The following is a 26,811-nucleotide window of genomic DNA, read 5'->3' on the forward strand; positions in this document are numbered from 1 at the left end:
CTCAAACTTGGCAACATTCATCCCACCCTTGGTTTATTTCTGGCAATCAAATAATTAGGACCAGAGGATCATTCTGAGAGCTGGAAGGGACCTAAGAGGTCATGTAGCTCAACACCCCCAGTCAATTGGTTATGGGGGTATTTTTGTGCTGAAAATGAAGAAAAGAGGAAACTAGAGAAAAGGGTGGCTACAGAGACTTTAAGAAAACTTCATCATGAAACTCAAACATTTCAGTACAAAAAGCATAAAAATAAGGATTGTATATGAAACCATGACCTTGCTACCTAGTCTGTTTTTTTAATGTTGTTTAGCAAAGCTAAAAGTTGCCCACTTTATGACTCTTGCTGAACTTTTGTTTTCTTGCGTTTTTAATGTTTTATTGACGATTCTTTTTCTCTCTGTCTCTCTCGTTATTAACTACCCATCCCCAAAAGAGAATCTCTCCCCAGCAACAAATAAGAATACTCAAAGCAAGACAAATCAGCCCACTGTTCAGTTGATGAACTTTTCACAAGCCTCGGGATGTTGTTTCCTCTGAAGGCTGCGTTACTCCCTAACACTGACAACAACAGCCAGTTATCCTTCTCTGCCATAGCTTAGAGCTCGGGTGACTCAACTTTCCCAACCTGCCTTCGGATGCTGGGCACAGAGGGAAGAGCCCAGGAAGCCTCAGCCTCCCTGGCTCCACAGCTGGAGAAGAGGAACGGGGACCAGGGGCGGGGCGGGGGCGAGGCCCCGCCCCCGCGCAGCTCCAGGCCACACCCCTCTCCTCTGGCGGGGGAGCAAGCCCAGAGCCCGAGGCTAGGCCCCGCCCCCGCAGGAAAGGGCGGGACCGCGTCCAGCGTCTGACAGTTGCTGTCACTCCTACTTCTACTCGACTCCCAGCTCTGGAAGGCTAGTGGGACGGGGCTGGAGGCGGGCGAGGGATGAACGCGTATTGGGACCAGTGAGCGAGCGCGTCAACGATGGCCGAGGAAGCCGTCGCCGGCGTCGGGCCGAACGGGCCCCCGCAGACCCAGCGGCGGCGGCGGCGGCGGCTGCTGCTGCTGCTGCTGCTGCGGCCCAGGAGGCGGTGGGGGACCTATGGCGGCGGCTGTTTCCGGAGCCTCCGCGGGTTGTCTGCCTCCCCGGCGGGTTTCCAAGGGCTGCCCCCTAGCTCGTCTGTAGGCCTCGGCGGCCTGTCGCGCGCCTCCCCGCTGCTGTTCCTCTTCCTCCTGCCCTGCCCTCGGCTCGCGGCGGCGGCGACCCCGCGCCGTCACCTTGGAGACTGGGAGAGCTCGCGCCCGGGACCTCGCGAGACGGCTGGGAGCCGCAGCCGGAGCCGGGCGGATGAGCTCGAACGCGCGCCTCCTCGCCTGCAGCCGCCGGCCGCGGCCGCCGTCTTGGGGCGGCCCCCCGCGGGCACGGGGCTGAGAGGCGGCGGCGGCCAGTCGCGGTGGTGCAAGTCGTGCCTCGTCCCCAGCGTCGTCGGCCCCCTTCACCCGTGCAGCTTCCCGGCGTTGGCTCCTGCGAGGAGAGGTGAGAGGGAGGCAGGGAGGGCAGAGGGGGGCGGGGGAGGCCGCGAGCCCCGGCCCCCGGGAAGCACGCGGATGCCGCAGCCTCATCGCAACCCTCGCGGAAGGAGGAGGAGGACAACGGGGTCGAAGAAAGAGAGAAACAGCAAAGGGCCCCTGACTCATCAAGGAAAAACTGCGCTGACCCAGGTAGTCAGCTGCCTCAGCTGAGAAGTGGTGGTAGTAACGCCGATGCCCGTGCACCCAGGGTGTGTGTGGTTTTAGTCATTAATGGGCGGGGCATGGGGAGGAGGCCGGCATCTAAGCCGAAGAGGATCTTGGACATGGATTGATTGTGGAAAGGCACCTTGATCTGACATCTCTGGTTTTCTGACCTTTTATTTTTTCACCTACAAATGAAATGAGCTTTTTTTTTTTCTAAAGACAGGATTGGGGAGGGGGGAGGTTGGCTTTCAGATTTCGAGGAGGAAAACGAAGAGAGTTTTTTCCAGTTAACTTGAAATTTTAGACGTATTAAGATGCAGAAGTTTAAATAGCCCTAAATCCTACTAAATTGCTTCTGGTTACTGAGGGGGGTTAGAATTGCCAAAGGTCAGCTGTACTGCTGTCTTGAGGAGAGATGATAGTTAGTCCTGTTTGTACATGGTTCAGTAGTCACTGGTCCCAAGGTCATCTAGCAGTGCTGAGCCAGAAGTATTTGGTCTTAACTGTATTAAACTTTGATTACGTAGTCATGCTTGTTGGTGCCCCCCTGAGACTCCTTGGGAAAATCTGATTTGTGTAATATTCATAACACAGGATTGTGGATTGGGAAGTGTGTTCCAGTTTCTCCCGCTGATTTGCCAACTTTCTTGATGTTATTAACAATGTGGTATCACTAGCAAGGCCATTAATCACATAACTTTTTTTTTTGCCTTCAGGCATCTCCACCCCTTACACTGATATTATTTTTCCTTAATGACCAGTAAATAAATTCAAAGAGAAATGGAGGAAGACAAAAACAAAAAGGATCCCAGCAAGGAAACAGCCGGAGTTGGTGCCCAGTGATAGATGAGAGCATTAACTCTGTTCTCTGCTCACTGGTTTATTATTTGCCTTTTTTTATTAGTGGCCTCTTTTTTTTCAAGAAGGTATGCTTTGAAAATGAAAAGTTAAATTGATCACAGATCTAGAGCTGGAAGAAGACTTGAGAGGCTATGTAATTCAACCCCCATATTTTACAGATGTGGAAACCCAAGGAAGTTAATTGACTGTCCAGGGTTACTAAGAGAGTGTTTGGTAGATTTTGAAGCCAGTTCCTCTACCTCTAGAGCCAGTGCTCTTCCCATTGCTTACTTTTTTTGTTTTGAAAAGGTATTCAAAATATTCCTTTTAATATGCTAAGAGCTGCTTGAGAAGAACTAAATAGACTGAGCCTTGTTGAAACTTTAATTCAATGAAATCTATTCATTTATAGTTGATTGACAAAATCTTCCATTTCCATCGTTATTGAAGAAAAATTGTTATCCCAAATACTAAATGTGTTACCATTAGATACATAGTTGACTAAAGTGAGTTTATACCTCTAGTCTATGGTGGGTAGGGGTGGCAAATGGAACAAATATTTAACATTTCATAAAGTGACATTCATTGTAACATTCTTGGACCAAGTACCCTTTATTATAATCTCAGTCCAAAATCTACAAGCACTATGCAGAGCAGGATTATTTTTTTGCCTGGAATGCATTTGCAGTTTTATTCTAATTTTTCTAGGTTTTTTTTTTGTTCTCGTAGATGATTATTATATTAGAAATTTAAACTGGAATAATCTAATGCCAAAGATCTGTTGATATTTGCAAGCTCCTTGCCCCCATGGGGGTAAAAAATCATCAGTTTTAATAAATAGAAGGTGAAAGAGATAGAAATTCTCCATTGGAGGCTAGACCCAAGTCTAAGCTTGAGAGTAAAGTGAAATAATGAAGTACCAACTTAGTGTTAGATTTTAGGGAATTTAGGTATAAAGGAGAAGGGAGAGCATCATTGTTTCTTTCATATTATTTCCATTTTCATAGAATCATAAAATCTTATAGTTTGAAAGGAACATTAGAGATTATCTGTTACAACTTCCCATTTGCACAGGAATTCCCAGAGGTAACATCCCTGATAGATTCTGAGTTTTCTTTTGCAGTATTTAAGGAATAAAGACAGCTTCAGAGGTATCTTTTCCAACTGCTTGGGTGATTTCTGTGGCTGAAGATTCTAGGACTTTAAACTTAAGAGCTGAGATTAGTTTAGTGAATGGCTCTTCTTTGTGTTAAAAGTATTTTTTTAAAGCATATAAGCTATTTGATAGTATCTTTCTAAGGTAATGCACTTTTATGAATGCTTCATTTCACATTATTATATTGCCTCTGCTTGATATTAGATGTGTTCTATTTTTTGACCTTGTGTTTTCCTTTCCTTCCTAGATCTGAGCATTTCTACTAGGTCACAACAAGAAGCAAAAAAGTTACCTCTTTTCACCTCTTCAGGGAGTAAGAAGCTCTACTTCGACACCCATGCTGTGGTGCTTCTTCTGGAGGAAAAGGGTAATTTTCTTAGATATTGATTGCTCAGAAATAAAGCATTATAACACAATTTCATTTACTTTCTCACCTAAGCTATTAAATTTGTTCTGTTACTACTCTGTAATTCTTAAATTTGAATTCTAAAAATATTATTTTGTAACAAAGGAACATACAGAAAAAATGCCACTAGCTTGAAAATATAAACTGCAACAGGAGATTAGGGAGAAACATCAATAATCAATTCAAGAAAGTTTTTCCTTAAGTCCTTTCAGTACATCAACTTGAAAGAGTTCTCTGTAACCCCTACCTGTGTGGGAACCTGGCAACAAAGAAAATAGGAACCTTACAAATTTCAAATGCTTACTAACTCTGATATAATTGATAGTTACATCAATTAGTTGATATACTAATAAGAGAAAAGTGACCAATCTCACCACCTTGATAGTTTCAACAAGATTTGATATCTAGATTTATTTTATCTCGTGTGTGTGTATGTGTGTGTGGTGCACACATGTATAAACTTTGTAATAGAGCAGACAAAGTGGTCTGTAAATCTTACTCTGAAGGAAGTTGTAATAGCATCACTATACAAAATGTAATATTGTTGATGTAAATGTAGTCACAGGTCAGCAAAATTCAAGGTTCCCATAACTGTCCTTAGGACAGTTTAGGCAGTGGTTTTCATATAGCCTATCTTTGCTTTTAAAAGTTTGCATTTAAAATTTTGGGCTGCAAAAGAATTGCCTGTAGTGGGAATCATACAAAATAACACTATGTGTGTGTGTGTGTGTGTGTGTGTGTACACGTACACATATATAATATATGTGTGTGTGTATAAGTTTGTGTGTGTATATGTATATGTGTGTATATATGTAGTTGTGTGTGTGTGTGTGTGTGTATATATATAGTGCTTTTTTTTAAGTAAAAGGAAATAAGCATAATTTGCTGGAAAATAAATGAACAAGTTTAAAATGGACACATCTTTATTGAAATAAATGTAAGTTTGATTTTATTTCATTGTGTAGTTATTTAACTAGTTGTGTATATATGTAGAAAACTGCCCTTCAAGCATGCCTAAAAAGAGATGAAAAAAATGGAAGAAGGCCTTATAACTCAAATGTAAATTTGACTGGTCAGACAGCTCCTGTACCTCATATTTTTCAGAGAGGTGGCCAAAGTCACAGAATTAAGGACAGAACAAAACAAACCCTTTTCTTCTACCATCCATCCCTTCTCCACCCACATAGCTACCACCAGTTCAGACCTACATTGCCTCTTCCTTGAATTATTACAATAACTTGGATCTCACCTTTACTCATAAGTGTTCAACTTAATCAAAAATTGACATTCTTGTGTTTGACAATAACTTCCTATCATTTCATGTCACCTATATTCCCAATCACTACCCTATTAACTCTATAATCAATCAACAAGTGTTTACTAAATGCTTACTATGTGTCAGGTACTATACTGGGTACTGAAAGTAGAAATATAGTGAATAAAACAGTTCCTGTTAGCAAGGCATTTATCGTCTATTCAAAAGTAGAAGAAAGGGGCAGCTAGGTGGCACAGTGGATAGAGCACTGGCCTTGGAGTCAGGAAGACCTGAGTTCAAATGCGGCCTCAGACACATAACACTTACTAGCTATGTGACCCTGGGCAAGTCACTTAACCCCATTGCCTAGCAAAAAACAGAAAACAAAAAAAACTCAAAAGTAGAAGAAAATGTTGAGCTGAAATGATGAACTATACAATCATAATTAGAGAGGGATTGAAGTCAAGTCAGAGCAGGAGTAATGACCTGATAAAGGAATGAGGAATGAAAAGATTGGAGATGTTGATGAGGGCAAAGGAGATTAATGAAGTAATAGGATAGATCTCCCAGGAGTCTATCCTATCTGTCCACCGTCAGCTTCAGCTCTGCATCCCCATTTGCTTAATGGACATTTCAAACTGGATTTGAAGATATCTCAAACTCGGCATGTCCAAAACAGAATTCATTCTCTTTCCCCCAAAACCTAGTTCTCTTCTAAACTTTCCTGTTTCTGTTGAAGGCACCACCACTCTTCCAGGTTGATGCTCTCTCATGTCTTAAGCTTTGCTAGTCATACCACCACCCCCTTAGTTTAGGTCTTTATCACCCCTTGCCCAAATTGTTTTGATAGCTTCCTAATTGGTCTTTTTGCATCAGATCACTCCCCACTTTTGTCCATCTCCCATTCTGCTGAAGTACTTGTCTGATTATTTCTCTCCTCTACTCAGTAAACTCAGCTTTTCTGTTTAGCTTTTAAAGCCCTTCGGAATCTGACCCCAACTTATCTTTTCAGACTCACTGTACATCCTATGTTCTGTGATCTAGCACTCCATTTCTTATCTCCCTGCCTTTGCATTGGCTGCCCCACCCCCATTCCTAGAACGCACTTGCTCTTCATCTGTGCTTCGTGGAACACTCTCTTCGTTTTGGGCACAGCTCAGGCATCATCTTCCTTATGAAATTTTTCATGACCTCCCCAACTACTGGTACCCTACCTCCTACCTTGTAATTAACTACTTTGTATTTATTTGTATTGGCTTTATATTTATTCTGTATCTGTTTATACATATATTTATTATTTCCCCATTGGAATGTAAGCTTCTTGTGAATAGCTTATCTACAGCACATAGCACAATGCCTGGCACATAGTAGGCACTTAATTGTTAATTTATTGAATAACTTACTAATTGTACACCCTTCCTCAAGTCTCCCTCCCCAATCCATTCTCTACAGCTCTGACCATGTCACTGTCTTGCTCAAAAAGCTCTAATGGCTCCCTCTTTATTATTTCTAAGATAAAATACAAATTCCTGGCATTTAAAACCCATCACAATCTGCCTCTTGCCCACCTTTATCTGTTATTTACTTTAATGGAGACATGCTATTTCCCCAGATAGAGTATAAGCTCTTCATAATACTGTAAGAAGCATTGGTGCCAGGATTCAAATTCTACCTTTTATGCTTGCTACTTGTGTGACCTGGGACAAGTCCCTTAATTTTCCTAGTCCTTAGTTCCTTATCTTTAAAATGAGATGTTTAGACTCTGTCTTGTCAGATTCCGTTTTCCACTCTAGATTTGTGATCTTTGAGGACAGAGAATCTTTTGATTTTGTTTATTTATTTATTTGGTCTTTGTATCCCCCAGTGCCTGGCACGTAAGTGTTTCATAAAAGCCTGTTCATTCTTCCCATTACATTATTACATTGCCTATATATTTCTTATACCCACAGAAATGTTTTCTTGTGACTGTAGGCACAGCCACATATTAGTTAAGCTAATAAAAAAAATAAAGCCTTTGCTGTAAGATATAAATTTCTTTTAAGGTTTTATCCAAGACGTAGAATTTTCCTGAATGTAGTTGTTTTATTTACTCAGGGTTTACCACTCAACAAGCAGAAATCATTGTCTCTTCATTAGTGAAGATCATGAACAACAACATGGAGGTTGTCAGCCAGGATATGGTCACCAAGGTGCATCAGGTTAGATGAGAGGAAAATCTTCTAGGTTTGTGGGTGTTTTATGCATTTTTAAATAAGTAAATTAGTATATGCATATGTGTATCAGTATCCTACATTGTGTTTTGAAACTAACATTCATTGGGCACCTGTGTTCAAATGAAAAGTGCCAAGCAGTCGTTTCCTCAGAGATAAAGAGGTTCAATGCTATGAAAATTCAGCTATTGAAAACAAAAACTTAACTGCTTTTCCCATAGTTGCTGTGGTGTGGTGTGGTTTGGGAAGCAAGGAGGGAAAATAGGAGATAAATTTTCTCTAAAGCTTTGCTACCAATACTTATTAGCTAAGCATGTATGTAGCACTTTAAGATTTGAAAAGCATTTTACATATGTTTGATAATGTTTCTTAATCTAGACATACAATCTTTAAAACAAAAAGATTATTGTTCTTGTTTTAGTAAATTTAGAAGTGACCAAAAATCAAGTATTTGTTCTTAAAAGTATAACTAGACATACTTTTCCATTTCACGATTTTAATTGTCCCCTTGATGATGGTTAACAGCTGACAAGTTACATTCAGGCCTTCTAGAGATGGATAAAAAATGTCTGCTTTACATTTGACAGAAACTCCAAAGAGAGGATAAGTTGAACATTCTAGGTAATATATGTCAATTGTGTATGGGCTTTTTTTTCCCTAGGAGATCACTGTACAGCAGATAATGTCTCAGATTGCTGGTGTCAAAAAGGATATGATCATTTTAGAAAAGAGTGAATTTTCAACCCTCAGAGCAGAAAATGAGGTAAACCGATAGAACTCCTCCTACTTTTATAAAACCCTTTACAGCAAGGCACTGCTGTCAAATTGAATTGTTAATGTAAGTTTTTAAATTCCTTATGCAGTGAAAAAATAAATCTCATAATACTCTAAATCAGAGGTTCTTAACCTTTTTTATGTAATGGACCCCTTAAGCAGTCTGGTGAAGCCTATGGACGCTTCAGAACAATGTTTTACAGTGCATAAAATACATAAGATTATAAACAAAACCAGTGCTATTGAAATAGTTGTCATTTTTTTTTTAAGTTCACAGGGTTCACTCCTACTCTAGAGGGTATGAAATCCAAGTTCCATGATAGTTGTTGTTTGTTGTTCAGTCATATCCAACTCTTTGTGACCCCATTTGGGGTTTTCTTGGCAAAGATAGTAGAGTGGTTTGCCATTTCCTTCTCCAGCTCATTTTACAGATGAGGAAACTGAGGCAAACAGGGTTAAGTGACTTGCCCAGGGTCACACAGCTAGTAGGTGTCTGAAGCTGGATTTGAACAACTCACAAAGGTGAGTCTTCCTTATTCCAGGCCCCGTGCTTTATCCACTGCACCACCTAACTGCCCTTTATGATAATTACTAGTTCATAAGTTGCCATTTAGCTAAAAATGTTACATTTATTGTAGCTTATTAGCTCATGGGCTTTACCAACTGTGTATACTCTTATTCCTCTTTAAAAAAATCTTAAAGGCTATTTCCTTTGGTCCTGGCCTCAGAGATAAATCCTCTCCTTTTAGCCAAATGATTGGACTTAAAGCTATTGAAAAAGCATCTTTGAAAGCTATAATTTGAGATTACATCTAGGGCTAGAGTAGTTGAAAAAAAATTGAGTAAGATACTGAAAAGAGGAAGGCTAAGCCTTAGAGGCAAATTCTCATGAAAAGACAGCTAAACATTTTTTTATTTAATATTTATTAGTACACATCCCCTTCAAGAAACATTGTATAATTAATATAGTAGTATGACTGTTAATATGTTAGATTGAGGGGAATCTTGACATAAGTGAGTTGTCTTAAACAAACCTGATATTCATAAAATTGGAGGAGAAAGAAAGGAAAGATCCTGGTTCAGGAGAAAGAAATGGAATTTTAGCTTTTTTTCTTTTTTTTATAAACCTTTAGTTTATTACTATATTTGACTTGTTTCTTTTTTGATGTTTTTAGAAATTAACACTTGAACTCCACCAGTTAAAACAGCGAATGTTGGTAAGATATTCTTTATAAGTAATAATAGTCATTAATAAATATAGTTTTAAAAGGACTTCTTATTACACTAGAAGGACTAGAATTTAAGAATACCTCAAAAGACTAAGCTGCATCAATTGATACCGTGCATTTTTTTACCCATGAGGCAAAGAAAATAAAGATAGTAGAATGCGTGTTTTTTATTTCAAAGTTTAAGTCATAATATTTTTGCAACAGTTGACTTGCCTGATCCTTCTGGTGTTTAGTTTGTTTAAACTAACTGACCTCAGCAATAGGAATTGGGAACTAACCAGTGGTTAGTCTCAGCTTTTTCTTTATCAAGATTTTGTATTTTTACTCATATTTGAAAATTTCTTGTAAAGCATGATGACCTTCAAAGAGATGACCTTTTATGTTAGAGAAGCACTGTAGCTCAATATAGCTAAACCAATTTGTTTACTGGGTGTTACTCAACCTCTGTCCTCTTTTTTTCTTCCTCCATACTAGTTTGGTTGTTGATCTCATCTGTTCCCATGGATTCAACTATCTTCTATACACAAATAATTCCCAGATTATTTGTACTCAGTCCTAACCTCTCTCCTGAGCACCAGTCTCACATCACCAATTGCCTTTTAGACATCTTGAGATGTCCAACAGACATCTCAAATTCAACATGTCCTTCCCTCAGTCACTCCTATTTTCCAGATTTTCCTATTACTGTTAAAGGCACTACCATTCTCTCAGTAAATAGACCTGCAACTTCTAAGACTTCCTGTATTCCTCAATTCCCCCCCATATTTAATCTGTTGTCAGCTCTTGACATTTTTACCTTCAGAACTTTTCCCATGTAAGTTCTCTTATTTCCACTCATACTGATGCCACCATAGTGCAGGCCCTGGTCACTTCATACTTGGACTATCACAGTAACCTGCTTGGTCTCTCTGCTTCTGGTCTTCTCACTCCAGTCCACCCTTGGCTCAGCTGCCAAAGTGATTTTTCCTAAAATATAGGTCTGACCATGTTACCCTCCCTGCTCAATAATTCAGTGGCTCCTTATTTCCTCCAGAATCAGATATATTTAGTATCTAAAGCTCTTTATAACCTGGCTCCTTCCTACCTTTCCAGTCTTCTTACACTTTACTTTGTGCATTCTATGATCCAGCCAAACCAGCTTACTTGCTTTTCCCTATATTCATTACTCTGTATCCTACCATTACAACTGGCTGTGCCCTATACCTGGCATATTCCCCCCCTCACTTCTGCCTCCTAGCTTCCTTGGCTTCCTTCAAGGCTCAACTCAAAACTCACATTCTGCAGGAAGCTCCTCCTGGTTCCTATACCACCCCTAAATATCCCCTACTCCCCTCCATCGCTAATGTCTTCCCTCTGAGATAGGTACATAGAGCATCACTAAGAGCCTGTTGTATGTCGGGCATTGTGCTAATAAGTGCTGAAAATACAAATACACGTAAGAAAGAAGGATAGACCCTGCCCTAAAGAAGCTTACATTCTAATAGGAGAAGACATTATATAAATGGGAGTGGGGGGAGGGGATTCTTATGAAATGGTGTGGTATCCACATGGGAGCCAAGAAGAGAAGTCCAGAGAAGAATGGAGCCAGGAGAGCAGTAAGCATGGCTGAATTGGGCATTTCACCAAATGGAGGTGAGGTATTCACCTACTAAAGGAAAGGGCTGAAGGGGCAGAGTCATTTTCTGAACTGAGAAGGCTGCTAGTGTAGAGGTGAAGAAGTCCGAAGAGAGGAGCAGAACTGGGAGAGGAATGACAGTGGCTGGTTGGATAACTTCCCCCAGTGGAGATTCTAGGGAGGAACTTGGTCAATTGGTGGAGTGGGCAGCAGGGTTGAAGGCGGTTTTCCAGATTAGGAAAATGAAAAATAAGTTCTTAGAATATTAAATGGTTTGAGTAGGTTACATGTTACCTGCCTTTCATTAGAACTATTGCAGAATATTACTTTTGTCTATTTGGTAATAGGTATGTTTTTACTTTTTCTTTACTTTTACAAAAGAAATTAAAAAGTTATTTTTCATAATACTACTTTAATCTCTCTCCAGCAGTAATTCAAATTGTTATAGAGGGAACACTCCTTAGAAAGAACATATATGCTCTTGAGCAATATATTCTTTTGTATTTTGAAAGAATACTTAGCCATTCTTCCTATTTGGATTCTAAATAGTGAATATTTCTGTGTAAAAGAACAAAGAACTTTGTCTTAATAGAAGGATTAAATAATAACCTAATTAAGTAGAATTGCGTGTAACATCCCGTCTTTTGATTCCATCCCTTCTCTGATGTTTTGTTTTGTTTGTTTTTTCTCCACCTCTCTTTTCTCTCATTTGCCTTCCAGGATGAAATACTTAAAGTCCGGGCAGATAATAAATTGGATTTCAATCTAGAAAAGAGCAGAGTAAAAGAATTGGTATGTTCTTTGAAATTTAGTTTCATTTTAAGTTAAAATTCTAGGTGAAACCTGAATTTGCATGAAGTTTGAACATTTAAGACCATCCTGTACATAACTCTGGCAGAGTTGAATATAGGCAAAGCCTTTTATTTGATTTTTGAAATTTTTAAACTTTCCTCAACTCCCCTTGTACTCTAAATTTCAAAATATCTCTCAGATTGATTCTTATTCTACCTTCAGGAACTTTTCTTTCATTTAATTTGGCATATGTTAACAGAATGAAAATTTAAAGCTTAGTCAAACTGAGCTTGGATGCTTTGATAAAATACTTGAATTGAGAGCATACTTCTAAATTGTTAGTGTGTCACCTAGACTTTAATATGAGGATTACACTTAATTCCAGTATTATATTGAATAAGATTAAGTATCTTCAGAATCTATTTCAGAAAAAAATTAAATGATACTGGTAACTAGACTGGAGTAATAAAGATATAAATTGTAAACTAGCACTGTTGCTTTTTGTGTTTACTTTCAAAGTCATATTCTTTGGCCTCAGACTTACTAAACTTAATAAGAGCTAAATATTTTAATAGTAAAATAGTTTAGTGATCTGAGTAAAGTCTAAGGAATTCTACATAGCTCATTTCTCATTGTCTTTCTTGCTAAAGAATGTATGCTTCTAAACTGTCTTTTATTAGCATAGGACTTGGTACACACAAAACTGAAGAGTAATTATTAGCTCTTGTTTTTTCCTCTTCGTGATTTTCTCATATATACTGAGGCTGTGTATCTTTGAGACCAAAGGACAGTCACTTTTTAACCTAGTGCCATGACTGGGAGTCTAAGTGCCAGCTATATTTCAAATACCTACTATGTGCAAAGTGGCCATTAGCATAGGATCAGTTTCTAAAGAACAACATACTTCTTTCTTGTACCTTTTGGTTTTCATGATTTTGCAAGAAACTGTATTTACTTGCAGGCAGCCTGTTCTTTGATCCAGCCTGATCTACAAAGCACTTGCAGTACTGAAAACGTGGACAAAACTGATGAAATGTAGAGAACTAATTTTTCCCTACTTGAAGGTCTGCCCTTGTTATTTTTCAGCTGAAGCCATCAGTGTAGTTGTATTTTTCCGTGAAGTTATTGGTTAGCTAATTAGGTTAGCTGAATACAAACAGATTAGATTACTTTTATTATTATTCTTCAGCTGATTATCCCCTTCCTCTTGGATAATAAGTGAAGCAATGTGGTATATTCTCATGAAAAGGAGACTTCTTAATATTTAATTGGTTAAGGCTAGAGCAGTAAACAAATGCTAGAAAAATGTTGCCCTCTGGTAGTGAGCTTCCTTGCACTGAACTTGTAGCTTAAAAGATGAGAGTAACCATTATCTATTCATCATACTTGGCTGCTAAGTGCTTCTAAGATTCCTTTTAGTTTGGGGCCCCCTCCTCATCACTAACCTGATTCTTGTTTTTTTATTCTTTACAGATAGAAAATATAGTGAATTTTTTTTAAAATATTAGGCATTTCATATGATGTTTGAAAAAAAGTTAACTAAATTATTTCCACTTACCACCAAAAGTACAAATTGTCTCTTCTGTATCCTCATTTCAAGAATTCCAGTCACTTGAGTGATATGACTAAATATAATCTGCAAGCCAAAAAACTGTACTAAACTATGGCCAAAGGGAAAATACAAGCTTAGTTCTAAGTATTGTCACTCAGTACAAAGTAGCATCAACTATAACTATAGTATGGTTCTTGTTACAAAAACTTGACACCTGACAGGTGAAGAAAGTCTTGTTTTGCTCTCACTGTGATTATATGAGTTAAGTATATTTAATAAGTCATGAAATTTGTGTGATTTGGCATATAAATCAACATGTACTTTTTTTTTAATCAGTAAACATTTATTTTTTTAAAAAGAGAGAAAAGATGAGTTCAAATACAGCCTCAGAACAAACACTTGACACTTACTGTGTGACCCCGGGCAAGTCACTTAACCCCAATTGCCTAAAAAAAAGAGAGAGAGAGAGAGAGAGAGAGAGAGAGAGAGAGAGAGAGAGAGAGAGAAAAGATCCCCATGCTCATAGATTTGCAGTCAGAAGACTTGAATTAAATTCCTGGCTTTGCTCATATTGCTAATAAGTGACAAAGCAATTATTTGAACTAACTCCAAATCCAAGACTTTTTCTACTGCAATCCACTGCCTTCACATTGGTTAGTAGTGAACTAATTCATCTAAGATTCCAAAGATAACACATATACTAATTTTTTCAACACCTGTTTTCCCGCCATTCTTTCTGTCCAGGCCTCAGCCACCTGATTTGCCAACATCCAGTGTGTCTTGGATTGTTCTTCCCCACCTTTTCATTCTCCCCAAAAATTAAATCCTTAAAGGAGAAATGAGAGTAAATATAGCCCTAAGAGTCAGAGAAAAAGATTCCAGAGTATTGGGAAGTGCATCCCTAGACAAAAGTAATATGATTGTTCCTATGCCCTCAGGTGATTCTAAAATGCTTTGTTGTTTTAAGTTGTGTCTGATTCTTTGTGACCCCACTTAGGATTTTCTTGGCAAAGATACTAGAGTGGTTTGCCATTTTCTTCTCAAACTCATTTTGTGTGTGAGAAACTGAGGCAAACAGGGTTAAGTGACTTGTCCAGGGTCACACAGCTAGTAAATGTCTGAGGCCAGATTTGAACTCAGGAAGATAAGTCTTCCTGGCTCCAAGCCTGGCACTCTGTCACAATATTAATTATGATACTAGAGCAAGAGATAAACAGGAATGAAGTTGTAGTCTAACACAAGTTAAATTTTATCTTTTCAGTATGCATTGAATGAAAGGAAGCTACTTGAAATGAGATCGGAAGTATTAACATTGGTAAGAAGTGAAACTGAGCATTGTTCTGTTGTATCTTAAATTCACCTTTGCCTCCTGTTCTAATATGTTAATGGATAATAACTAGTGTGTCTGTGGTAAAATTATGAACTCTCAGGTTCGTGACGGTAGAATCAGATCCTAAAGATGCAAAATCCTTCTTAATTACTAACAAACATTATGTAGCTTTTGTACTGGTTTACAAAAGGGATTATCAAGAGATTCTTCCTGCTTTTCTTCCTTTCCATGATGTCTCCTAGTGCATCTTGTGGAATCAAATTCCAAAATGAAGTTCATGAGGATTGTAGAGCCTCAGAATTTGAAAATGACTTTAGTGGCTGAAATAACTCAAAAGCAAAGATATGTGAATCCTGTTGGGCGTACAATCCATGTCTCCTTAGAAATGAAGAATGAAACGAAAGGACATGATTAATATTGATGTTTTTGCTTAGTTGCAAGTTTATCAGAGAGGGTTCTTTACTTCCAAAATGAGCAATGAATCAATGAGTTGATTCAAAATGAATCAATAAAACTTTTTTTTTAAGAAAAGGAACTGAATAAAATAGAATCTGTTTCCTATGGGTTATTTTTAAGCTGACATTTACTAATCCTGCATGAAGATGAGTGGGGAAAATGGCTGGTTGAAATTGCTTTTATGTTATAGAAAACTGGATAGGCCCAGAGTCACACAGCTAGTGGGTGTCTGAGGCCAGATTTGAACTCATTAGGATGAATCTTCCTGACTTCAAGTCCAGCACTCTAAGTACCACCTAGCTGCCTCATACATATTGTTTCCCATACTCCTTATCTATTTCCTTCTAATGGCCAGCTGTTCTGTAGTATACTCTTAGGACAATACTTACTTGAGTATGGATGCATAAGTAGGATATAATATATATGAAAAATTTAGAAAATTTTAAAGCACTATAAATGTCATCTGTTATTATTTATTGTATGCACAAATGTATTTGCCTCGTGAGTCATTCTGAGTAATGCTTCTGATGATAACATTATTACATAATAATACAGAACCATTACGATATTAACACTTTGAACAGGACTTCACTCTAGTCTGCTTGAGGGCCTCGTGAATCCCCATAGTCAATTTCTGTTAGTAGTTGAATTCCAGGATATTTCATTGCATTATATTAGGACAGCTTAATGACTGAATTATTAAGAGAGGCAGAATGGGATATTGGATGGAATGCTGATGTTACAGTCAGGAAGACTTGGATTTGAATTTTGCCTCAGACACTTATTAGACTTCCATGTAGAAGTCACTGAACTTCACTGAACCTTAGTTTCCTATCTGTAAAATGGGAATCATAACAGCATCTGCTTTACAGAATTGTTATGAATTCAAGTAAGGTAATATAGGTTTAAAAAAAAACCTTTATAAACTCCAAATTTTTATAAATGTCAGCTACTTTTTTGAATCAAATGATTGGGTTTTTTACCTGAGTTCTGTTACCAATTGAACCAGTGGCTCAGGATTGAGGAATTCCTGAATAGAGTTGAAAAAACTTTAGTAAGAACAATTTGTATTTTTAAAGATCATCTATTCTGCTATCTCCACAGTGAATAATACCTTCCACTTAAAAAGAAAAAAAAGAAAACTGGATAGGTACTAGACTTATAATTTTATTGGAAAGCCAGACACTAATTATTACCTGTTTGAAGTATCCAGGGAAGAATGACTTCCCCACTGGGGTTTTGAGGATAATTGTTGGGGGTTGGTGATACAAAGAGCCTTATTTGTTGTTTGTTTCACTTTTTGATCCTATTAATTGTTTTCTTATACCTTTTTATTTTCATATTTAGCTGGTTCTTAGTGAGACCCCTCTTTAAAGTCTAAGTGTGTCATGAAATTCAAATGATAAATAAATAATCCCTATCTCTGCCTGAACCATTTGGACATGAATATTCAACAATAATTGGTGCTAAGCATCAGGGAGAACCTTCCTTTTCTGAAAGATGATTATTCTGTTTCCAAAAGGCAGCTTCCCTCTCCCTCCACTTCTATATCCTGATTTTTTCACCAAATTAAAAATCTGACCATGAAAGAAAGGGTTATGATTGTAAACTTATTAATTCAAGTGGAGTTGACCCCAACCTCCTCAACCCCCAACTAGAGCACAATCAAATTTATTTGTGTGTTGACTGCTAGATCAAGTAATGGATAAAGTGCTGGACTTGGTGTCAGGAAGACCTGAATTCAAACCCTGCCTCAGACACTAGTTGTGTGACCCTAGGCAGGTCACTTAACCTCTTTCAGAGCCAGTTTCCTTAGCTGTAGGTGCTGTGATAACACTTACCTCCCAGGGTTGTTGTTAGATCAAATGAAATAGCATTTGAAGTGCTTTTACAAATCTTAAAGTGCAGTATAAATGATAGGTAGTATTTTAGTTTTGAAGCTGAATGCCCCCTTTGGAACAAAAGGGGTTTTTTTAGTCCATATGAAGGAATTGTGGTACATTGATGCCTAATAGAAACTGCTTATCCAGATTTTCTTTATTTTATATCAGAAGGGTAGCAGTATAAAACTGCTCACCACCCATCAGCATTTGTAAAAATTCAGTTTCATTATGAATAAGTAAATTCAGTAGGAACATAGTATTTTCATGACTAACCTTTATGGGTTATTTTGTAATCAGGCTTAACTTTCAATATATCTGTGTATGCAAACCACATAATGAGCAGCCATTTAGGTTGTGCTGTTGTTATATAAGTTTATATATTATACAAGTTTATATATAAGTAATGTTAGAAAATTTGAGAAGACAAAATAGCAAGACAGCACTCTTGTTTTCAGATTAGCTTCAAATAAGTATTTTGAGTTGTCTCTTCTGTGGCCATTACTGTAGGGACTGTTTGTTTTTTTAAAGCAAAGAAATGGTCCTTGCCCTTATTACACTCATATTCTAATTAAGGAATCAGGGTTCATAGACAAATTAGAGCACAGTATATTCAAAAATGTGGTAGAAACTAGACATGTATGCTGGGAGGATTCTCAAAAGTTTTTGAAAGTACTATTTATATATTCTTACATGTGTACCCTATAATATTCCTGGAGATAATCTCTCTAAGTGAAGAAACTGAGGCTCAGAGTTTTTGTAACAGTGTTAGAGACAAGATGAGAGTGCAGGTCATCTGCACTTCCAAGCCCAGCATTCTATCCATGGTGATATACTGACAATACTGCCTCCTGCAGTGTAATAGAGTTAGGTCAAGCTTCTTAAATTAGATGTATGAGTTCAATGGGACCTGATAACCTGTAGTTATATAATGTCCTGTATCTCTTTGTTTTAAAGCAGGCACAACAACTCCGGGCTCTTACTCAGACAGACAGAAAGATAGACACTGAAGTTGCTGGCCTGAAAACCATGCTTGAATCACACAAGCTTGATAATATTAAATATTTAGCAGGTAAGATGTTCTGCATTTAGCTATTAAAAATAATTTGAAGATAAGCCCCAAAAATAAAACCACAAAGAAGAAAAACAGCACTGATTTAGGATTTTTATCTCTTATAAATCCTTAATTATCTTAAAGTTTAACCACTTAGAAATAAAATTTTGCTCTCACTACTGCAGGCCTGCTATAAATTATGCTATACTAATTTTTATACACCGGATTTGGTGTCTCAAGGGTTTTTTCTGTTAAAAAAAAAATTCCTTTATACTTTGGAGGTTACAAGTAGTGTTGTTTTTGTGCTTACATTTGAGCAGCTGTAGTTTTTATGAGCAAATATTTCATGGAATATAGCAGATCGGATCATTGAACTGCTAGTTTTCTGTGGGGAGAGAAAAAGGTTATGTATGTGTATTTAAGCATTCCTTAAAGCAGCTGTTAAAAGAACTAATAGTCTTTCCCTGTTGTTGTTTTTTTAAAACAGGTTCTATATTTACATGCCTAACGGTAGCTCTGGGATTTTATCGTCTGTGGATTTAAGTGTCTCCTCAAAAGGACCTATATTTGCCTTAAGAATATGAGGTTATTACTTTTCCCTCATTTCAAATTTTAACCCTGATTTGATTTTATTTATGTTATTTTTTATGCACATTATGATGTATAACCATCTTTATAGTGTCAGGAAATCCATGTTGTGGCTCTTTATCTTTTTGATATCCTTTGATCTCACTGGCACATTTGTGAGAAAGATATCACTGGCTGAAGTACTGAAGAACCCACTTACCTTGACCAGGGTGATGATCACCTTTCATATACTTACTCTTTAAGGAATTTACTATTAAAAAGTCATTAAAAATGACTTTATGAATGACAAAGAAGCACAGACTAATCCAAGACCACAAAAATTTCTTTCCCTCTTGACCCAAGCTTCTAGCAGCAAATAGCTCGTGCACTGTGCCAGTATGCTTTTATTTCAATGCATTTTGTTGAAACTTGGTTTGATTCCTGTGTTCACTAAACAACTAAATTATTGTGGTATTTGCTGTTTGTGACACCCAGCCAGAAAATCATGTTGCCTGATAAAGTGAGTTGGCATAGTAAGGAATCACTTCTTCTACCTCTTGAAGTATTCTGGGGTTTTCTTTTCTCCCTATCAATGGAGTGACTTGGGAACTAATACTCTGTCATTTTCTAGTGATCTTGAAAACTTGCTAGTGACAAACATGACAGTATTGTATTTCAGTTTTGTATGACAGTCTATTTCATCTGGACTTTCATCTACTTTGTACAATGGAGATATTTGGTCTTGTTTCCATGGTGACATATACATACCTATCTCAGTAGAAATAAAACTGATCTTTTAATGATTTTATTCTCTTCTGTCTCTAACTCAGTCTTGGGCTCTTAATCCCAGAGACTCTTCCTACCCAAATGCCATCTTAGTGCAGACATTTCAAATATTTTAGTCTGCCTCTTCATTAATAATAAAAAAAAACCCACCTTAAGTTTTGAAATGTAGTTCTAATTGCATCATTTTCTCAAGGGTATATGTAGTTTTTCTTTTTATAAGAACATTAAAAACTTTCTGTATCCAATTCAGCCAAAGTTCTAGTTTTAGAAAGCATTTTCTTCTCATCTCAGTTTTAATTCTTTGTGTACAGAAAAAGCATTTTAATTTCAAGTGAATTTTTGCATTAATGTAACAGTTCAGTACAAGTGCCATGATTAGGTTAAAAAAAAGTTAAGACACTTAGTCAAATTGTTAGAGTATAATTAGGATGGGCTTTCCAGAACAGAACTGGGTTGTAGAAAAATCCTAAGACACCCCCCCCAAATAAATATGAAAGCTCTATCTTCTCTCCCCCTCCTCCCCCAATCTTAGATTTATTTGTGGCATTAGCAACCAAGTGACGCTTGAATACTCAGTGTTAAATCTAATATTTAATGTTGCTTTCTTCTGGTTCAGTGAAACATCTTTATTTTTTTTTCCCTTTTAGAAAAGACTTTCCAGAAAGGATTGATTATTCAACAAATGCGGTAGTAATGATAGATTGAGTAAATCTGGTGTCCCAAGGAGTTTTTGTTTAAATACTTAATCAAACATTCCATGTTGATATTTAAAGTGTATTAGAACACTGCTGGTTGACATTCCTCTTACTGATAAAAGATGTATTTTAAGATCTGCCTTTATAATTCATTTATTTGGTACTTTACTGTCAATATAAGATAATTTGCAAGAACTTTTCCATCCTAACTTGGAACCTTCTTCTTCCAATATTTTTTCCTTTCTATTAGGTGTTTTGCCCCTACATCTGAGGATAGGAAGGATTGGAATATGTTATATCCATTATTTCATTTTTAAGAACTTTGTAGCCGAAATGTCCTGCAAAATCTTTTCTACTGTAGGCTCAGGAAGCTGCAGGCTGTGTAAGTGTACTGCTATTGAACAGAACAGAACCCTGCCCTACGTAGAAAAAAAATGGGTTATCATAATTTCAGAGAATGGGGTAGGGAGGTGGCAGGTAGGGAATGTACAATCATATTGTAGCACTTCTAAACTGCAGCATCTGGTCTGTCCACACTAAAAATCTTGTTCTGATTAGATGTTGAAAATAAACCCCTAGAAAACAGCAGCATAAATGGTCTCTAGAATCAAGGGTACAATATAAAACCAAACACTAAAACGGATATCAGTTAAATAGTCAGGTTTTGCTTCTTTTTTGATACGGGATGTGTTTGTAGACACTTCAGTCTTTATTGGGGTGGGGGTGAGGGTGGAAGGGGTACTTTTCCAGTTATGCCTTTAAAAATAGAGATATAGCCAAGGCAGCCAAAAACTATTCCTTGCTCTTTTAATCCTCTGCTAATGTGTCACCTGTTGGTATATTTTATAGTATTTCTCCTTTGGAAGCAGTATTTCAGTTTAAATTACTATGTTCTTTTTATTATCACAGCTGGGTTTCTACTTTAATATATAGTAAAGGAGTCTGAATGTATCCATTGTTTCCCTCAAGTGTTTTAAATACCTCTTTTGAGAAACAAGTCAGAGGGGAAGGCTTTTACTGAAACTAAAAGTGTGGTTGGAATCTGGTATTGAAGATTTAATAAAAGTGAAATCCTGAATGCTTTTTCTGAGTGATAGTGAATATCTCTAACTTTAACCTGGCTGCTCTCTCCTATTACTGCTGAAGACGTTCTTTGCTCCTTGTTTCTATACTTTGATAATTTCACAAATCTGTTATTTCATTGCTGTGAGCTAATACTCTACCAATGATGTAAATGAATGTGTCTTATCTAAAATTTGTATCTCACTTAGGACAGTGTTCTATGCATAGTAGGTGCTTAATAAATGTTGGTTGAATTTAGTTTTGTCCTGATGTATAGCCTATATCTTCCTCAGTTTTCTAATCTCCTTTTCCCCCCAGCACTTCTGCTTTATAATTAACCTTGTCAGTATTGACAAGCACCTCCATTATTATTCCTTTGAGTCACATGGAACTCTGTTGTAAGGATTTCTGTCATTTTATTTTTAAAACACCTAAAATATTCTGCTGAGGACCCCTTGGAGTTAGGTCTTAGATTGATCAAGCCTTTAAATAATTTAACACAGAAATTTCTTGGTGATATCAGAACAAAAGTATATTTTTGGAAACAAGTCTTTCATCATGTATATAAATGAGAATATTTGGAGTCTCTTATATGTATACTGTTTGAAACAAATTTTTTTCCACTTCTAAATCATTTCTTAACTGTATTATTCAGTGATGTTTAAATTTAAATATGTAAATATATAAATTTATATGAAGAGGGGAAACAGCCTTTGTACTAGAGGACCTGAAATATTTTTAATATTTAAAATAAAATACATTGAGAGCATTATGTGACTATTGCATTTTTTTCTGATCAGAAAAGTCAAGAATCAAAACTACTCTCTACCTGTTCCTCAGATCCTCTGATCTAATTCCTTAGCTTCCTTAAACGTATGACCTGCTCCTTTATTCTACCTCAGCCATACAGGAGTGATCATATACTATACTTTACTGTTGCCCACAAGTATACCACTTCCCTAAGTAGAAACTTTGACCTCTATCTCACCATAATCTCATACCATTCTACCCCTCCCTATGCCACATCCCTCCTAAACTTGTTCTTTGCCTGTATCAAGAATTCTAATCCATCCTGCAATCAGAATTTTCAACCTCCTTATTGGTTCCTTCTCTGTTGCCTTCGAAGGTACTCTCAAGTGTCCACCATACTTAAGAAGCCACTTGACTTTATCATCCCTTCAAGCTAACATCCTATATCTCTCCTTTCTCAGCTAAACTCCTGGAGAATGCTGTCTATAATTGTTGCCTCTAGTTTGCCTCCTTTCCTTAAGACTTTGCAGTCTGGCAACTAGTCTCATTCCTCAACTGGAACTGCTCTCTCCAAAGTTAACAGTGATCTCTGAATTGCCAGATGTGATGATGTTTTCTCAGTCCTTATTCTTCTTAATGTATGTGCTGCATTTGACACTGTTGATCACCCTCTCCTGGAGACTCTCTCCTCTTGGGTTTTTTATGATGGTGTTCTCCTGGTTAACCTCTTATCTGTCTGATCATTTCCTCTCAGTCACCTTTGCTGACTCATCACAACATACTCCATAAAGGTGCATGTTGCCCATTATTCTCTCCCAGTCCCTTTTTTCCCTTTTCTCTCTCAATAAACGAAACTCTAAGTTAACTTTTATCTCTATGCCAGTGACTCAGATCTATATACCCAGACGCAGTCTTTTTCCAAGCTTATTGGACATTTCAAATTGTATTTCCATGGAGACATCTCGAATTCAACACATCCAAAACAACTACTGATTCCCCCAAGCCCTCAACCTTCCAAACAGATATTTTTATTCAAGTCAGCACCACGCATCCAGTTTCTCAGATTCATAACCTCGGCATTATCTTCAACTCCTCAATTTTCGTTAGCTCATCTGCAATCTATTGCCAAGTCTTGCCATTTCTCCCTCTACAACATCTCTTCCATCCAACCCCTTTTTTTTAAATTAATTTATTTTGATTTATCAATAATCCCTTCCATATGCTTTTGAGTTTAAAATTTTTCTCCCCCTTCTGCCCCACTACCTTCCCCAAGACGGTGTACAATCTGATATAGGCTATACATATACATTCCTATTAAACATATTTTCACATTAGTGATGTTGTAAGTAAGAATCAGAATCAATAGGAGGAACCACCAGAAAGAGGAAACAAAACTCAACAGAAGAGGAAAAAAAATAGCAAATAGTATGCTTCAATCTGCATTCAAATTCCATAGTTCTTTCTTTGGATATGGATAGCATTTTCCATCATGAGGCTTTTGGAGATGTCTTGGATCTTTGTATTGCTGGGAGTGGTTTAGTTTATCAATATTAGTCATCACACAACATGGCTGATATTGTGTACACAACCCCTTCTTTCTACTCACCGTAATCCATCCTTGCCTCTCACCCAGATTATTGCAAAAACTTCCTAATTGGGCTCTCACAACTCCAGTTCATCATACACGTTGCTATATACTGCACATAGTAATTCTCCTTAAGTACAGATCTGATGATATCACTCTTCATTTAGCTTTTAAAGTACTGCACAACCTGTCATCAACCTATCTTTCCAGCTTCATACTCCCCCTCACACTGTGCAATACTGCCAAATTGGCCTTTTCTTCTATCACATCTCCATTCCCCTTCTCTGTGCCTTTGTCCTGATCATCTTACATGCTTAGTATTTATTTTTCTTCATTATGCAACTCAAGTCCTAACTTGTGCTCAAAGCCCTTTCTGATGCCCCAACTGCCTTTGCTGTCCCTCCCAAACTATCTTGTATTGAACTGCTTTGTATGCTGATGTGTTTATTTACTTTATATTTATGATATGTATATATTTATATATGTACTTGTCTCCTCCATTATGATAAAAGCTCCTTATAGTAGGCATTGTTTTATTCTTTGTACTTGAATCCTCAGCACTTAGTACAGGGCCTGCCACAGAATAAATACTTAATAAATAATTCAAGTAGCGTTCCATTCAAATAACATACTCAATGTAATTTGGTAAACCTGAGAACACCAGCTAATGGGGTAAGAAATTATTTTTTGATAAAAACTGCTGTGAAAGTTTGAAAGAAAAAAGTCTGACTTAGAAATTAAGCTTAGATCAACATATACACCACTATACAATAAGCTCCAAATGGACCAGTATTTAAAAAGCCATAAAAATATATTGGAGAAGGGAAAGTGATGCTTTCCTCTAGATAGAAGAGTTCTTGAGCAAACAAGAGAAAGAGAGGTAAAATGCACAATTTTGATTACATGAAATTGAAAAGTTTTGCCCAAACAATGTAATGTCATTAGAAGGGAAACAGTTAAGAGACAAAAGTCCTAGCAGCAAATATCTCTGACAAAGGTCTAATAATCATAGGAACTGATACAAATATATCAAAACCAGAGCCATTTTCCAATAGATAAATAGCCAAAGGATTTGAACAGGTTTCAACAGAAGAAATCCAAGCTGCCAACAATCATGAAAAATATACTCCAAAAATTAATAAAAGAAATGCTAATTAAGGCATGTTTGAGTTACCATCTCATACACATAGATTGGCAAAGATGACAAGGAAATTAGAACTGGGGGAGGATGGGGACACTAATAACACTATTGATGAAACTGTGGAGTGGTCCAACCATTTTGGAAAGCAATTTGGAAGTATGTCCCAAAAGTCACTAAACTCTGATTCACTTCTAGGCATATAATCCCCAAAGAGAGCAAAAACAAGATGAAAGGACTCATGTACAAAAATATAGCAGCATTTTTTGTTGTAGAAGAGAACTAGAAACAATTTGTTATTCAGTCATTTCAGTCATGTCTAACTCTTCATGATGTCATTTGGGATTTTCTTGGCAAAGATACTGAGTGGTTTGCCATTTCTTTCTCCAGCTCATTTTACAGATAACGAACTGAGGCAAAAAGGGCTAAGTGACTTGTCCAGGGTCACACAGCTAGTATCTGAGGCAAAATTTGAACTCATAAAGATGAGTCTTCCTGACAGGGCCCAGCACTCTATTCACTTCGTTATCTACCTACTCTGGAAACAATAGATTCCTATCCACTAGGGAAGGCTAAATAAATTGTTAAACGAATCTAGTGTTAAATGAATGTTACTGTGCTATGAAGAAAGGGACGGATTCAGAGAGACCTGAAAATGCTCATGTGAGCTGATGCTAAGTGAAGTGAGTAAAACAACAACAAACAACTGTACAATAGCCACAACACTGCAAAGGAAAATAACTAAAAGATTTATGAACTCTGATCAATACAATGACCAGTCAACTCCATGATAAAACATGTCTCCTTCCTCTTAGTGAAAGGTAATGGACTCTAGAATGAGACACGACCAATATAACACAAATCTGTTTTTCTTGACTATAAAAAAATAATGAAGTGAGCCCTTCTCTTGTGAAATTGTCAACAACGTATTAAAAGCATACCTGTTACGTAAAGCAAAGGTCCCTGTCTGCAGGTCATTGCACTTGGGCCTTGGCAGCAATATTATCCACCAGTAAGTTATATTTTAATATAGATAGATAGATAGATAGATAGATAGATAGATAGATAGATAGATAGATAGATAGATAGATAGATAGATAGATAGATATAATACCCCCACTGACTGTCTGCTTGGTAAAGACAGTATAATCATAGAAGTATAGATGTAGAACTGGAATTTCTCAATCTACTGAGTAGTTCACCTCATCTGATATAAGTCCAGACTAGATAATGGTTGTGATCAATCAGCATTGTTGAGTCAAAGATGTTCCACAGATGAACTAGTTTGGGTAAAAAGTTTTGGGAAGAAAAGCAAGAGGAAGTCCATCATCCAAAAACTAATTGTAAGGATGTTAGAATTCTGCCTGCCTCCCTTCCCAAAACTTTTTAGGAATGGAAAGAATTATAATTACTTCTACAAACAATTTAAGATGACATTTGTGTAGTCCTCGAAGCTTTACAAAGCTCTGTGTATACTTGATCTAGTTTAAACCTCACAATAACCCTATGAAGAAGCGCTGTCACAAGTAGTATCCCCATTTAGGAAGCGGCTAGGTGGCCCAATAGATAGAGCGCTAGCCCTAGAGTCAGAAGGCCTGAGCTTAAATCTGGCTGTGTGACCAAGTCACTTAACCTGATGCCTTAATCCACTGGAGAAGGCATTGACAAATGACACCAGTATCTTTGCCAAGAAAACTCCATGGACTGTATTAGCATGTTATGATACAAGGGGTCACTAACAGCAACATCATCATCCTCATTTTGGAAATGAGGAAGGAGTTGAGGGAATTGCTTGTAGTCACACAGCTAGGTAGGAGTCAGAAGCAGGATTCCAACCTCTATCTCAGATGAAGTGAACCACTTAATGGGTTAGGAAATTAAATAACATTCTTATAATTCCACCCTGCCATATTGTTAGCCCAAAGACAAAAAAGCGCAGGTGAGATAAACATGCAAAGATG

The 26,811-nt window shown here is 37.3% G+C and overlaps 1 protein-coding gene across 2 annotated transcripts; it reads left to right on the top strand.

The window, feature by feature from the left end:
* Positions 1-819: 819 nt before the first annotated feature.
* MCUR1 (mitochondrial calcium uniporter regulator 1) lies at positions 820-22,146 on the top strand. 2 transcript variants are annotated; one of them, XM_020986782.2, is made up of 10 exons: positions 820-1,518; positions 3,962-4,081; positions 7,470-7,573; positions 8,247-8,348; positions 9,535-9,576; positions 11,924-11,995; positions 14,809-14,862; positions 18,171-18,285; positions 18,755-18,852; positions 20,268-22,146. In XM_020986782.2, the coding sequence occupies exons 1-9, from the start codon at positions 966-968 to the stop codon at positions 18,808-18,810; spliced, it is 1,218 nt and encodes a 405-aa protein (XP_020842441.1). In that variant the 5' UTR covers positions 820-965; the 3' UTR covers positions 18,811-18,852; positions 20,268-22,146. The 2 variants fall into 2 exon arrangements, with proteins under 2 accessions (XP_020842441.1, XP_020842440.1); XM_020986781.2 differs by having other exon boundaries at positions 18,755-21,393.
* The last annotated feature ends 4,665 nt before the right edge of the window (positions 22,147-26,811 follow it).

Source organism: Phascolarctos cinereus, unplaced genomic scaffold (genome assembly GCF_003287225.1).
Source record: "Phascolarctos cinereus isolate Bilbo 61053 unplaced genomic scaffold, phaCin_HiC Scaffold_4;HRSCAF=312, whole genome shotgun sequence".
NCBI classification, from domain to species: domain Eukaryota; kingdom Metazoa; phylum Chordata; class Mammalia; order Diprotodontia; family Phascolarctidae; genus Phascolarctos; species Phascolarctos cinereus.